General features: G+C 40.9%; 1 protein-coding gene across 6 annotated transcripts in view; it reads left to right on the top strand.

Moving 5' to 3' along the window:
• bcar3 (BCAR3 adaptor protein, NSP family member) overlaps positions 1 to 15,843 on the top strand; it is a 72,130-nt gene that overhangs the window by 16,464 nt on the left and 39,823 nt on the right. For 4 of the 6 annotated variants that reach the window (XM_085137136.1, XM_085137134.1, XM_085137135.1 and 1 more), the window contains 2 exons: positions 12,595 to 12,790; positions 12,901 to 13,158. In XM_085137136.1, the coding sequence (XP_084993262.1) occupies positions 12,595 to 12,790; positions 12,901 to 13,158 (454 nt within the window). Of the gene's footprint in view, positions 1 to 1,774; positions 3,620 to 3,699; positions 5,236 to 12,594; positions 12,791 to 12,900; positions 13,159 to 15,843 lie in introns of those variants that run through there. The other 2 variants (XM_085137133.1, XM_085137137.1) reach the window with 2 other exon arrangements.

Raw genomic sequence — 15,843 nt, forward strand, 5'->3', positions numbered from 1 at the left:
AATATCTAGCTCCCAGATTTATCCAAATGGTCGAATTCTTGGAGAAAAAGTAAACTTTGAAATGGTCCTTATGTACTTCTGGAATCTGTCCAACACTGCTGCTATATGCTTCCATGTCAGTGTCACGTTGTGAAAAGTGCTCGAGGTCTTGTGAAATTAAACATTCACTATTTTAACCATCTTAACAAATGACCATTTTTGTCCTTTTCTGAAGAACAGAGCCACTCTTCATTTCTTGATATTTTGCGAGGAGAGCTAGGATTTATTCTGCAAACTTTTTTGGAATTGCAGTATATAATGGAAAAAAATGGAGTTTGTACAGCTAGATCAGTGTTTGTTATGAACATCTTTATTCAACTCTGCCCGAACTTTCTTAGGCAAGCTTTCTCCTAATTTCTGTATTTACTCTTCAGGAATAGTTCTCCAGGCTTCTTGAAGGGCATTTCAAAGTTCCTCTTTGGGTGTTGGCTCCCTCCTCTGTGTATGTTCATGACGATTTGAACTAAACATTTTAAATGTGGATCCATCACTACATAAGGGCTGTTGAAACTGAGTTTCAGTCCAGTTCTTGGGTAATTTGGCACACCTCAGCCTTTTCTCTCCTTTCCCTTCCTCAATAATGGCTTCTTGACAGCCACCCTTCCACTGAGACCGTTTCTGATGAGGTGAGTAGCAGGGGAATGGAAAGAGCACATGCATCGCTCAGGTCCTATGTCAGGTCTTTGCTGGATTATTTCCTGTTTTTTAAGGACATGATGTTCAGATACTGTTCATTTCATGTAGATAGTTTTTAGGTCTGCCCCTCCTCCTTTTGTCAACCACTTGTCCAGTTTGCTAAGATTTTTTAAGGATACACTGTACACCATACACCAGGTTTTCAGCTGATAGCTGATTGGGAAGCACCTTATGGTATAAAAAGACTATTTTATTTCTGTCAGACACTCTCTGGCATTTTTGTAGGTTCAACTAAAGGATTTGTTTTATTTGTTTGTTTGTTTTTTCTTTTGTGATAGCCTGCTCGTAACACAGTACATAAAGATGGCCCTATATACAATTTAACATGAGTTCAGTTAAGTTGTCTGTTATGTATAGACGGCACTGGTTTATTCTTTGAGTTAGGTATGTTTTATTATGATTGAATGAATCATAGATCAATGTCATTCTAACTAGGACAGTGTGAATAACACTGTATTTGGTCCTTTTTTATGAACACATTCAATAAATTACTAAAGATTGCATGTAGCAATCTTTATGGAACACATTTACACATAAATGTGTTTGCAGATGACACCACCGTCATTGGCCACATTCAGGATGGTGATGAGTCTGCATACCAGCAGGAGGTTGAGCGGCTGGTACTCTGGTGCAGTCAGCACAATCTGAAGCTGAACACTCTTAAGACTGTAGAGATGACAGTGGACTTCAGGAGACATCCCTCAACTCTGCTCCCCCTCACCATATCAGACAGCCCTGTGTCGACTGTGAAGATCTTTAAGATCCTGGGTACCACCATCTCCCAGGACCTAAAGTGGGAGACCAACATCAACTCCATCCTCAGAAAGACCCAGCACAGGATGTACTTCCTGAGACAAGTGGGGAAGTACAGTCTTCCACAGGAGCTGCTAATCCAGTTCTACACTGCGGTCATTGAGTCTGTCATGTGCTCCTCCATCAAAGTCTGGTATGGTGCAGCCACTAAACAGGACGGGTGCAGACTGCAGGGGACTGTACGGGCAGCAGAAAGGATCATCAGCGCCCCCCTGCCCTCCATCCAGGACCTGTATCTCTCAAGAACCAGGAAACGGACAGGGAAAATCATCACAGACCCCTCACACCCTGGACACAGACTTTTTGACCTGCTGCCCTCTGGCAGACAGTACAGAAGCCTGCAGACCAGGACCACCCGACATAGGAACAGTTTCTTTCCCCTCGCCATCTCTCTCCTAAACAGTTGACCTGTCACACTGCTCCCACTGCCAGACTACAACTGCACCTTATGTACATTCTGTAGTATTCATTCCACCTCATTTCATTTCTGTCATCCTGTATTATATGTATATAAGTTTAGATTGGTTATTTATAGTTGGTTTACACAGCTGTGTGTGTGTGTGTGTGTGTGTGTGTGTGTGTGTGTGTGTGCGTGTGCGTGTGCGTGATTTACATTGCTGTGCTTGAGAGTCACCATCTACCGGAACCAAATTCCTTATGTGTCTGCACATATACATGGCCAATAAACACGATTCTGATAAGCTGCTGTAATTGACGTATTGACTGACGTAGCTGTTCCACAGAAACCATGACTGGATAAGTCAGAAACCAGCAGATTTAATTCTACCTGAACTGATTCTTCAGCCAAAGACCTGCCTTTTCTTTTTCTTTTTCTTAAGACCCTGAGGCTGCAACGGATGAATGAGGAGTGGCATTAACAGAGAAATGTTTACTGATCAGAAATACACACATGGAAAGACAAGCATCTGCAAACAGAGCTATAAGAAAAATAAAGGAGCACAGGAATAAGGAGCTGATAGAGAGAAAAGTAAAAATGGAACAAAGGTTGAAATCTATGCTTGATTTTTCTTTACTTCAGAGCTTTAGTGAGAAGCAAGAGGAATACCACAGAATGAGGGAAGTGACTGTAATAAACTTGTAATAGCAGATCCTGTTCTTTGCAGGAAGCAGCTTCAGTTGGGAGTGACGCCAAGCCCATCTACTTAATGGTTTACTTGCACCCTGATGTGTATGGGTGGAAAACAGTGCCAACCTCAAAGTGCCAGCAAGGCTTTGTTCCAGTGTGCTACCTTAGTGTCCATGTGTCAAAGGAGGGTTTGGGCTAAGGACTAACACCAACAGGAAGTGCAGGAAATTGCTATAATGGTGTGGTAATCTCCAAATTTTTTTTTTTAAAAATGCAGTTATGTAAACAGTTTGTTTCTCCACTTTTCTAAAAGATAAAGCTTTGATGTTGCACGCTTCCTAATATTTAAGCAATCAAAAACAAGAAGAAACAGCAAATTCAATCAAACTTCAAACAGCAGGAAATCACTGGTACTTTGTAGACATTTAGTGCTAATTTAATCTGTTTTGCTTTAGAGTGACATTTCAGCCCCAAACTCCAAGTATGTCGTGGTGTTTGAAATTGGTAAAACAACTTTACCTCATCAAAGTTTACAAGACTTGTGACTCTTTTTTTTTCCATTGCATTATTGCCACATACTCATTTACCGTAAACTATAGATGCACCTCTGTGTGGGCTTAGATGAAAGGGTGGTTGCGTTTTCATCACAAAGACATGTGCCAGTCAGTTTGGAAGGATAATGCTTCTGCTCCTCACTCCAGGCCCTCACATTTTGGGAAGCTCAGGTGATTCAGGAGATGATGACAGATTATACTTCTGACTCACCGTGCTGCTTTCTGGAAATACCACCCTCGCGTACAACATGCCAAGAATTTTTACATGCCTTTGTGAAAAGGCACTTTAAAACAAAATCTGCTTCAGATGGATTTAGCTTTTACTTCCAAATAGCACTCCACGCAGGCAGGAGTCCAAGAGCAGCTTCTAGGCTTTGGCCTCTAACATTCACAGTGTGCTCTCTGTTCATCGTCAAGAAGAGGCCAAGAAGTAAGTTTCGTTTATTTTTTTTTTAATTTAAAGAGATAATTTGTTAGTGACTAGATTTACTCAATATTTGTGGTGTTTTTTAAGAAATGCAAATTTAACTACTTGTGCTGCCTCACTGCAAATACTGCTAACAGGCAAAATCAAAATAGAGGATAAAATGCAAACGTAATTTGGCTTGGTCTTTCAGTTTCTCTATAGCTCCTTCCCCAGGTTATAGAAATCACTTGATCCCTTTATAGAGACCTTTACCCATAGTAAAGGAGTCACAGAGCTAAATGTAAAAATGTTCATTGTTTTGTTTATCATTCTTATGGTTTACGATCAGATTTTACTAGAAGGCATGATCAGACACAGACAGGAACAAATTATTTAAATCACTTAGAAATCAAACCAGAAGATGTAGTACCTGAAATTTCTGTGCGTGTCCTCGTTTTTATTTCAAACCTGAAAAGTCAGGCGCAACTTCTTATAAAAGTACAAACTGAAAGTTAGTGCCTTCCTTCCTGCTGGGCGATAATGTCGCGTTCCCAAATGTTGGAACATTAATGAATACCTAAAAAAAAAAAACCTCTGAACTGCAGGTAAAAGAGAAATTAAAAACAATATTCAGGTTCCTCAGTTTTGACAAATGTAGTGTGAACAACTTGAGATCAAAACACATGCATGTATGTAGCATTTTTGTGTGTGTGTCTAATGTGGGTCATCTGATCATCCTGGCTTTCACCGCAGCAGGATGGGCTTATTGTATTGTCTGACAGGAAACGCACACACTCACACATGAACATGCATGTGTGCACGTGTCTTTGTGTTATCACCTCTAGACAATACAGAGGAACAGGAGCACAAAGACAGGAGAGTGTTGTCCTGAGGCCTGGCGAGCAGGGCCGCACACACATTCAAACAACACGGGCTAAAAATGAGCTCATACCTGATGTAATGACACAAGGAGAGCTCTTCTTCTTGCTCTTCTCTTTCACAGATGAAATTTAATCATTCTCGCCAGCATTCCTGTTAAAAGAATGCACCAAAGTAGACTCTAAACTCTACTGATTAATGTTTCAGCTGACACAGAGTCAAGTGCTTAAAGTCCATGAGGCTTGAGAGCGCCTTAGGTTGCTCAAACGTGCAACGTTCATGCCAAGACCACATTTTTCAGCCTCTCTGCAAATAGCAACATTAGGTCACCTCTAAATCTTCTTTAAGTACCAGACTAGTTGGTGGTGTTGGTGTCAGAGGTACCAAACAAAAAGGTTGAGAGCATGAAATATGAGGCTGTGAAGGCAATACGGAGGAGGGGGAGATGGAGGAGAGGAGGGTATGTGGGAGTTTTCTTCTGTGCTGGGGGGTAGAAGACAACTCTGCTAAAAGAGAAAGAAAACTCCTCCCAAACACAGAAGTGCATGAAAGGCGGGGCTGAGAGCTCACAAATCACTCCCCAAAGAGAGGAGGAGGAGGGCAGAGTTTGTGACAATGCTGCGCTACTCGTTGTTGCCCATCCAAAGGAGCCGGTCAGCAATTTTTAGCTAGTCAGTCATTCAAATTATGAAAGTCAATAAGTTTGTGAAGTGAGAGAAAAGAGCAGCGATCACACACTGAGGAGGAGCTCACACTTGCAGGTAGGAATGAGAAGTTTGTAGGAGCGCACTTGTATGCAGTGGGGTGTAGGAATGTGTGTGTGGGGAAGTTGACAGCAGAGGAGACGGAGCTGAGGCAGCTATCTTTATGATCGTCTTCTGAATGCAATTTCTTTTTCCCCCGTTTGTCTGTTTTTCTACTTGTTACTTTCTTTCTCTGGCTGCTGTTTATCTCCCTACGCCGCTGTGCTTTCCCTTCATCTCACAGCTGTCTGTCCGTCCATCCCTCTTGGTTTGCTTGTTTACAGCTCCCAGTGAGTAAGATTTACTCTGGGATTTTTTTTTGAGCAATAAGTTGCCATCCCAAGGCGCTGGGTGTAACTGCGGTTGCTGGAATTGGTGGTGTTAGCTGTGGAAAACCCAGCAGGAAATAATTACACGAAATATGAAAGATAAGACCAACAACATTTCTTTCATCATTTTCTTTTTCTTGTTAGGCTCGCTCACTTAAGCATTTGCTTATCCTGACTCGATGTGATAAATGACTCAAAAATCTGGCTGCTTATGAGAGATGGCGTTGCTTAACCATTTACAACACCTAAAATTAGTTGTTGCTAAATACGGAGATGATGAATATGTGTTTGTGACATGTGACTTAAAAGATTTGTGAGTTTAAAACAAAACTGTAAATTAAAAGCTCTTATCAGACAGCGCTTTGCTGTTTTGCTCACGATCACTTTGACAGGTCGAGGCTGAAACTCTGACCTCTCAGTTATGAGATCACATCTTTAAACAGCAAGCCACCAACTAAATGATGACAGAGTTAAGCATGTGTGTCTGTGTGGTGTTGATGTTGGGGGGGAACACATGCATGCAGCAGGTTGTTTCAGACATTAGTCAGTGTCACGTCTGAACTTCTCAGTGGAGTTGGAGTAAACCAATGAGATTCAACCTTTTAATTAATGCTAAAATGTGTCTGTGTCAGATGCAAGGAGCACAGATTTGTGACGATTGTGTGTTTCCAGGGTCAGTATTGTATGTGTAGTGGTGTGTTACTTGGATTCCCTGTGGTGTCAGTTGTGTGGTATTCCAGTAAGCCATCAGCACTATACAACCTACTGATGTTTGCAAAGACAGAGTCCCTGCATAGCTGGAAAAGGGGGAAAAACAGATATTTATGGTCTTTATTTAAGTACATTGCTGCATTACTTGGTCATCACCAATATGTGGTACTTTAAATCTGAAGAAAATATTGTACATTTTCCTCTAATGCTGTCATCCGATGCCCAGAAGACTTTAGAGACACACAAACATGAGACAAGTACAGAGAGTACGATCCAGATTTATCCATCCAGCAGTATACTAAATAATATAGTTGGGAACTTTGAAGCATCTGGGCTAGACACAGCATCTTCAACATCAGTGATGGGGATTGTGTCAAAGAGGCTGAGTATTTTTGAATTAAACTTAGAACCTGCAATTTTTCTTTATTAAAGCAGTAAGAGAGATGACGTGGAAATATGGACAAAAACAGAACAATGGTACCTTTCTACTATGCACATTACATGATGTTTAATGACATTTTTAAAAAGCTACAAGCTTTACAGGATTTGAAATGGTGTTACAGGTACCCCTCGTCCTTATGCTAAGCTCACATCATTATCCTCTAGCTCTAACCTTTCCTTACTGTTGTACAGACAAGTATGAAAAGGCTTGAAGTGGGATCAGTCTTGCCATCGAACTGTCAGAGAGAAGGGTCTGTTACCCAAAAAGGTCAAACACTGATTTAGTCATTTATGTGAAGAAGTGTTGGGTGGCTGTGCTTCAGGAGGTAGAGGAGATCATCTACTAATCAGAAGCTTGGTGGTTTGATCACTGGCTTTTTGGCAAGAGACTGAACATCGAGTTGCTCCGATACAACCATTGGAGTGTGAACGCTAGGTGTGAAACACTTGGACACAGAAACAAGCCCTTGTATGAATGTGTGTGTAAATGGGTAATTGGGGCTTGTTGTAAGAAGCGGTTTGGGTGATCAAATTAAGTATGTAAGTACCAATCAATTTACATTTAGAGTAACATATTTAGCAGTTGTTTTTTTTTTCCTGCTTCATATCGATTCATTTGGGATCCTTTTGAGTCCACATGTAGTTAACGTAGTGGGTATGTGCTACCTTACCTTACTTAACCCGTTTCCTGTTTTTGTTCTGCCTGTTTTCTGAACAAAAGCTTGAGTAAATGAAACCAATCACTGTCCTGGTGATTTTCCTTTTGGAGACAAGCCAGAATTTGTTATACAGCCTGGCTTGCACTATTCGTGCTTCCTTGTAAGTAACATAGCTTTAGTTGTGAAATAACAATAAGATAACAGTGATAACACTAACCAATGCTTCAGGCATATATAGCCTTTAATTTGATCAGTTTAACAAATAATTAAATATATCAGTTTTTTAATTAAATTGTTTACACATGAGAAGATGTCAGAAGTGCATCCCACAATGCAGTGCAATCTTTGTAGTTCAAACATCATTTGAAATACTTAGTTTCAGATTTAAGGTTGCAGGTTCTTCCTGACAGTTCTTCACTCTGCATCTTTTACTGAAGTGAAAATCTAAAAGCTCCATTCATCACCTACTCAGCTGACACTTTGTGCAACTGTCTGACAGTGTGGTGTACAGTGACTGTACAGTTAACACTGATGCGTAAATGTACAAAATGAGTGCACATGCTGAGGGGAAGTTAGGTGTGACTGTCTGACAGAGTGAGAGATGTGCACAAAGGTTTAGAAGTATGAAATGGCAGCTACTGCTGTGGGATTTAATAAGAGCCTCATTAATATGTTAAACACATCTCTCTCACACACACACACACACTGGTGAGCCCACGCACTGAAGAGCGCAGTAGGACACCTCTCCCTCTCTCTAACAAAGACTGGCTCTACACAGTGGTCATGTGACAGTTGTTCCCATTGTTCACTTCTGGCCAGGGGTGGTTTTCCTAATGTGTGTGTGTGCATGCGCATGAGTATTTGCGTGCATGTTAAAGCAGGAAGACACTTTAAGCCAGCCAGAGGAAATCCCTCATTCCCAAGCATGTTGATGTTTGCGCTCGTCCTCCCGGTTGTGTGTATGTTGGTGTGTAATGACAGACCACCTCTGCAGCATCCGAAGCTTAATGTTAAAACCCTACTTTATTTTTGAAGCATTTTATCGAGTGTGTTTTTTAATCTAGACGCTCGGTTTGTGTTTTGTAAACCGTCTGTCCATGGTACCAAAGGACTAAAAGAGATTCGCGGAACTCTCTTAAAGACTCCTGATGTTCCCCGAAAAGGCCAATATTTTAAAACCACTACTTGAGTGGATTAGCCAAAGAGCTCTCTGCCTCCTGGCTGATGTGTTGGGTTGGCTGGAGAGATACTGAGAGAGCTCACCATCAAAACATTTGACTAAATTGAATTGAACCGAAGTAGTGTCCTTCAGATAGAAAGCAAACTCAAGAGATACTCTGTGAAAAGGAGGAAGGCATATTTGTTTTATTGATAGTAATTTTTTATAATGAACTGCTGTCTTCTAAATGTTTATACTGCCATTTCCTCTTCCTGTTAATCTACACGTTCCCCCCCCCCCCCCCCCCCCCCCCCCCCCCCCCCAAGGTCTTGTGCACAAATGTTATTGTTCCAAACCCAAGGCCTTCACTAGTGTTGGTGACAAAACAAATCTCACTTGAGGATGTTTTGTCTGTTACATGGCTAAAGAATAAAACTTTTTATTGGCTGTCAGACCTTTATGAACATGTGAAACTGTGTGAATTTCCCTTTTAACCATTTATTTTGGAATTGTCTAGCTACCCAATCTTACTGGGTTGAGGTAATAACAAAAATTTCACTTGTACTCAGCTTTGCGCTACCATATGTTTAGGTAAGATAGCATAAATACCTTCTTAAAATATTCCTCATAACCAGTTTAAATACAATAACAATGTGACAGTTGGATAAGGATCCACCAATTGCAGGGGAATGATTGGGCATTTTGAAGGATATTTATTAAATGAAACTGAGGAATAAAAACTGAAACTTTATTAAATTATGACTGTTTTTCCTCTTTGTAACCGTCTACATTGCCTCATATGAACATGAGTACAATGGTAAACATGAAATATGTAAACATAGTTATTTCTTGTTGTTTCTGAAGGTGAGACTGCATCAAGTTTCTGATATGTTGATTTTTCTTACTGCTGTTTCATTTTAGTTTAGTTTTGATTTAAAAAATAATAATAAATTTATAAGCAAAAACATTTTTTCTTTCTCCAGCTCTTAGAATGAATAATTTATCATTATCTAGAAATGTTCATTCCTGTGTGTTTGCACATTATTTAAAACAAACAGTTTTTCTGTAAAACATCAAGCAAAAATTGATGCCAGTTGAAATGTGGGTCAAAATTGTAGAAATAACGACTCAGAATTCTTGATATTTTTTTTGTTGATACCGCTATCTTCTCTGCCGTCTACTGATTATATTGTCACTTGTGCTTCTGAGGGATTATGTTATGAGCGCTAGTATTAACCGTTACAATTCTGACTTTAAGATGTTTTTACGTTACTTAACGTGCACACACCTTGATGCATGTACATGAAAAAAAAAGCACTAGCAAGTGTCACTCAAACCTAATGTGAAGTTAAAACTTGCTGGTATAAAACACAAATTCTTTGGCATGGATGTCTTTTCAAATCTCTCTGACCCACTATAGCGTATACTGTCCATACATAGGAAATAATAGACTTGGTATAGGAAGCACTTGCACTCATTTGCAGAGTTATAACTACTGGTTGAACAGCTGTGGAGAAGAGAGGGTGAACCAGGGACAAAGATAAAAGTGGTGGGGAACTAGACGAGTCCATTATTATAAGAGGTAAAAGGATAAAGAAAAGGGAGAAGGACCAGTCTGGGGGCTGCCATGATGGACAGGCAGGGAAGAAGGAAGGGAGGGCATGTCTGTGTGGAGGAGGGCGTGAGACTACAAGAGAAAGGGGGAAGATGGATGAGTAGGGACCAGTGAGAGAAGAGTGAAATAATGCAGAAAAAAATAAATGGTAGGAAAAGAGTAGGCAAATGATACAGGACAAGAGTGTAGCTGTAGCTCTCAGAATGAATCATTTATGTATTAGTTAAACTGACCCAGTATACGGGAGTAAGTGCTAAGTGTTTGTGTTTTCAATCAGTGAGAGTCAGTCAATTCTCCTCTGCAGGAGAGTGTGTGTGTGTCTGGCAGATGGTCAGGGCCACACACACACAAATACACATACAGCTGACCGTCCCCGAGGGTCGTATAATAGCTTCTCCTGTTGTAGTCGTTCTACCCTTCAGAGGAATCCACTCTCTCTGACCCGGCATGCCTTAGAAGGACTTTTACTGTGTACACTGAAGAGTCCTGAACCAGCCAGCTGTTCCTTTCTCTAAACCATTATTTGCATTTTTATTGATATTCATGATTACAAGCTGGTGGCTCAGTGACCCCCTGCTGGAGTTAAGTTTTAGCATTTAGTTCCAGTTTAAGGCGGTCCTGGTTTATTTAGGAGTGACCAAACTCCAAGAACCTACTGAAAGGTTGTGTCCTCTCGTTTGTAGCCTTCTCCTTTCAGCTGGTGTTAACTCTAGTGTTTGCCATTTAACGTGACAGCAAACAACAGCCGTAGATGAGAAACTATGTGAGTATTTTTGCCAAAAGACCAAAAAAGTGCTACTAAACACAAATCTTGGAGACATCACACAGGGTATCAATCATCTCAGTCATTGAGCATACTTTAGCACAGCCCTGGAAGCGGGGAAATTGACTTCTGTGGCTGTAATGCTGCTCCAATTTATGCTTTCACATATTTTTAAGCGCTAGTTCTGTTCGCATTGGCAGAAGTCTAAACAAAAATGCTACAAAGACATTTTATCATTTCAGCTTGCTATCAAAGTATTCAATGTAAGACAGTTTGCTGCTAGGAGGCACGTTTCTGTACTGTACACATGGTCTGAAATGATGTCCGTCTGAGCTGTTCGTTTTTGTTGTTTGTTGCGGATCATCTTTTTTGTTATTATCACGCACATGTAAAAGTGGTCCAGCAGCATTTTTCTGCAGTTACTGCAGGTCAGTTGAACGCCGGTCAGTTTGATTATGTTCCTTCAGCTTGTGTTCTCTGATCATAATCAGGCTGTTTAACAATAGCAAACACGGGCTCAGTTGTTCAGATCAGATTCTTAGGTTTGAGATTAGAGAGAGGGTCAGTTGAATCCAGTCTGCTACCGTGTTATTTTAGTTTGTACAGTATGACTAACTGCTGCGCTGTGAGTGATTCAGAGCGGATAAAGCTGTGCTGTTCACTCATCATCGCACAGCAGGGGAATTTCTCTGTCCTGTGTTTTAGTTCCCTGTCATCCTATCAGTCATGTTCATCATGCTGTATTTATAACTGTGTCTGTTTGTTCATTACACAAGATCTAGCTAATGGGCAAAAATAAAGTTGGGTGCAGTGCTGCTCTCTTTTCTTTTTTTCTGTTTTTTCCCTTTTTTTTTTAAGTATCTGGTGTATGAATCCGTTTTTAAGGAGATTACTGGAATACGAAGTATTTTGAAAATGTCCTAGTGTTGTACTGATACTGATACTCAGAGGTTGTTGCTAAAAATATCACATAACACTGAGGCACACAGGGTCAGACCTCTATTCTGTTCTCATATCCACTAACAGAGGGCTGAAGTCAGCCTTCAGTCTGGTGTGGGAGAAAAGAAAACGTGGCACCGATCCAACTATTGTATAAAAATTGGCTCAGGCAAAATTCTCAAACACATCTACTTTACTTTAATCTTCCCCTCTTCAGTGGAAGTATTAAATTGTTGTCCATTTGCTAACTTGTGTGCATTTTATTGGCTTCATTTTCAGACACAGTATAGCTACAGATTTTGTTTCAGAGTGTCCACATGAAATTTTTTGTTTTTAAAAAAGGGGGAAAAAATCCATTAAACAGAGATGGGGTGTTATTCAGAGGTCAGATTAACTTGCTGCGTCTGCTAAACATTAGCAAAAAGTGCTAGTAAGTATTTCTATATGTATAAACACTTGAAAGAGAGTGAGAATGATGGCTTTGTGTCTGCATTAAAGAGCGACAACTACTGTATACTGGCTGTGTGTGCTATTTCATCTCAGTCAGTGCTTCATGTCAGCCATTGTTACACAAATGTATAGCTGAGATTACTGTTTGTTATAACACACCTAAAGACAGCTAATTTGTTTGATTCATTCACTTAGTTTCCTTTATATTTGCAGGAACTCAGTAAAGTTATTAATCTTTATTAAGTAATTCAAAGTCATGGTGTATGTCATTACTGTTTAACAGTAAATGTCTGTATGTGTTTTGTTTCCAGAGTTGAGGATGATGGCAGAGGGGCGTTTTGCAAGTCTGCCCAGGTCTCTTCAAGCACACCACACCCTGGGAGGAGGCACAGGCCACTCTGGAGTACCCAGCAGCCCTCTTGGTGCCCCAAGCAATAATACCTGCTCCTCCAGGAGGCACCAGGCCTCTCTCACATCCTCCATGGATCTTCTCAGCTCCAGACCTGGGTAAGCTGTGTAGCCATCAGAAGCTCACTGCTGTTGAGTCGTTTATTGGAAATCAGCAATAGTAACATTTCCCATTGTGAGTAACTGTTTGCTTTTTGTCCTGCATGCAGCCTCCATCCAGGCCAGTGTGGCAGCCTATCAGAAAAGCCAGCTGCCGCCTACCAGCCAATCTCTATTCATGGGACTCTGCCTCGGCGCAAAAGAGGAGGGGTCAACCTCGCCACACATGGAAACTACACCTGGGACCCCAAAGCCAATCACACAGAGCCTTTAATTTATGAGAATGCATTACTGACTGCTGAGTACCGTCATCAGTCCATGACCTCTTCACTGGTCCAAAATATCGCTGATGACTTCCATGGTTACAGGTAAACATGTTCACAAACATGGATAATGCTTCTGGATGTTTATAGTTTCATTTTCATTCTGCGGTTTGTTCTTGCACATTCTGGGCAAATGATAGTCTTCATCATAAGTAAGACTGTTGCTTATCTTTATATCTGTCAGATGTTTGTGGAGGGAAACCATCTTTCAGAAGAAGCACCTTTTGTTCAGTACTATCATGATAAAAGGTGATTGTTGCAGCGGTGTCTTGTCATTCTGAAGGTTGGCACTGTTTGATGATCAGAGACTGTTAGTGCTCTCGAGAAAACACTGCTCCTCTTCAGACTGGAGAGTGAGACAGTGTGGAGTTGGATGGAGAAAAGTGAGGTTGAATAGAGACCCCTGAGGGGGTGTAGTGATTAGCTCAACTTCAGAGGGAGAACACACACACACAAACCCACACACATCTCATCCCTCATCATGTCCTCCACCTTTCTATCTCTAGTGTAGAGTTACAACAGACTGTATCTGATGTAGCCAGTTTTGTGTGTGCATGTGATGTGCGTCTGTGGGCGCATTCGTGTAGCCCCCAGCAGTTGGGTTACTTTTGTTGGTCAGGGTGTGGCGTGGCAGATCAGAGACTACTGTGAAGTCTTTGTCTCTACTTTTTATCTGTCTGCCTCCATGCCGGATAGATTTCATAGACCGCTGACATACAGTGGGACAATTTGTCCAGGTCAAATTCAGTCTGTGCAGGTGGCAAAATAATGAGTAGCATATTCTTCTTTTTTTTGTGTGTTCTTTCATAACGTTAGTACAACTTCATGGGTATTTTCTTGTTTTTTTTTAAACAGCTAGCACAGAAAGTGCCAGTTTTTACACCTTTCATGCATAAATGAGCCTTTTGACTGAATACAGTTCATCAAAATTCAGCCATTACTTGATGATAAAGTTCATCAAGAAAGCATACTTCTAAAGTTTTGGCATGTTGGTTCTCATCCACCCAGGGGCGTAATTTCCAGGGGGGTTAGGGGGGGTTATGACACCCCCCGCCCCCGCCCCAATAATAAGACCCAGCCATTATAACCCCCCCAGTAAAATAATGAATTATCTTGCATAAATAGGCTGTTAATTTTCTTTACTCATTTCGAATGTGGAATAGTTGCATGTTTAATCATCTGGGAATTTACCCAGATTTATTTATTTATTTAGACAGAGATCTTAACGCCCCCCCCCCCCCCCCCCAGCCTTACTTCAAGTTAAGACTGTGAGAATCAGGCAAAAGTCGCTTTTGATTATTCCTTCAGATTACCTGTGCAGGTTTGAACCATTCAGATGTTGAGTCCAAATATCGAGACTACAGATAATTAAACATATCTTAATTAAACCAGTCTTATCTTTTGCTCAGCATGAAACTGGAGATAAACAAACCACCAGGGACCTGCTGTGATAGCTTGATAACCTGGTCGTTTCAGTGATGAATCAGCGCAGTTGAGTTTTTAAACTTCTCCATCTACTGACTCAAATCCAGAGTATTTCCAAATAAGGCTCAGTTAGTATATTTGTCTCTCTCGTGTTGTGAACTCTCTGTCGTCATTACCACTCAGTTGTTGAATTATTCCAGGCCAAAACTCACAGCCCCACTGGGGCGAGGCACCTTGAGGAGACTGTTGTTGTGATTTGGCGTTATACAAATAAAATTGAGCTGAATAACTTCAGGTGATATAACACAGTTTTGCATTCTGAGCTACTTTTCATTTTTTAAAACGTGTCTAATTTGATTTAGATTGTTTGCCATTAACTCCACTTTAGGCTGACAGCAAAGAATGTCAATAGTGTTCCCTTTAAGCAGTCAGAGCAGATCCAAAATTATTGCAACTTTAAGTAATAAACTTTGGATCTCGATGCCTTTGAAATGGTTGCTTCAAAGACGAGGACCAGGTTTGCACCCACTCAGTCAATTGCTGTCGTCAGATTGATTACAGTGTGTTGGCAAGCTGCAAGTCTGCATTTATGAATTAGACGGCAATAATTTGCTTGCGTACTCCAATCTGTCTGAGTGTGGTCGCAGTCAGTCCAAGTTGGGCCACAGTTTTTGTAGCCATGTGCTTTCTGCACCCAGGCAAACCTTGTGATTGAAAGTGATCACCCTGAGGTTGAGGACATGTGAAACCATGACAACCACCTAGTCACACGCTCTTCTATTTTGACTCTAGTGTGACTGAGCCATAATGTAAGGATGGCAGCTAATGACCTGACAGAAAGGGAAGTATCTTATTCAAGTCCACGTCCTCAAATTTAAAGTTTCCTATTCAAACTAAAACATTCAAACTTTTTATTTTTCTAGTGCATATATAGATTGCTTGCTTACTGTGATCTTAACACTCCCAGAAATTTTCCAAATTCCAGAATTTCCTCCCACCTCTGGGCATTTGGTTTCAAACTACAAGCAAATCACAGCAGAGATTTCTATAAAATGATGAGTATGTCTTTATGGAATGTAACCACTGACTGTCCATTGCTGGCCTATGACCCCTAACCTTATGTCACACTATCTTCCCATTGGCCCATGTGTCTTTGTGTTGACCTCTGAGGGCAGCTCTAGGACCACCAAGAAAGGAGGGGGAGGAGGAAACTGAGCAGAGAGAGTTCAGAGTTGGAGGGAGTATAGATGGACAATAACAGACTGGTGACATCTGAAACTTTTCCTTTTATTTGTATAGTGTAAA

The sequence above is a fragment of the Neolamprologus multifasciatus genome, chromosome 17 (assembly GCF_963576455.1).
Source record: "Neolamprologus multifasciatus chromosome 17, fNeoMul1.2, whole genome shotgun sequence".
Taxonomy (NCBI): Eukaryota; Metazoa; Chordata; class Actinopteri; order Cichliformes; family Cichlidae; genus Neolamprologus; species Neolamprologus multifasciatus.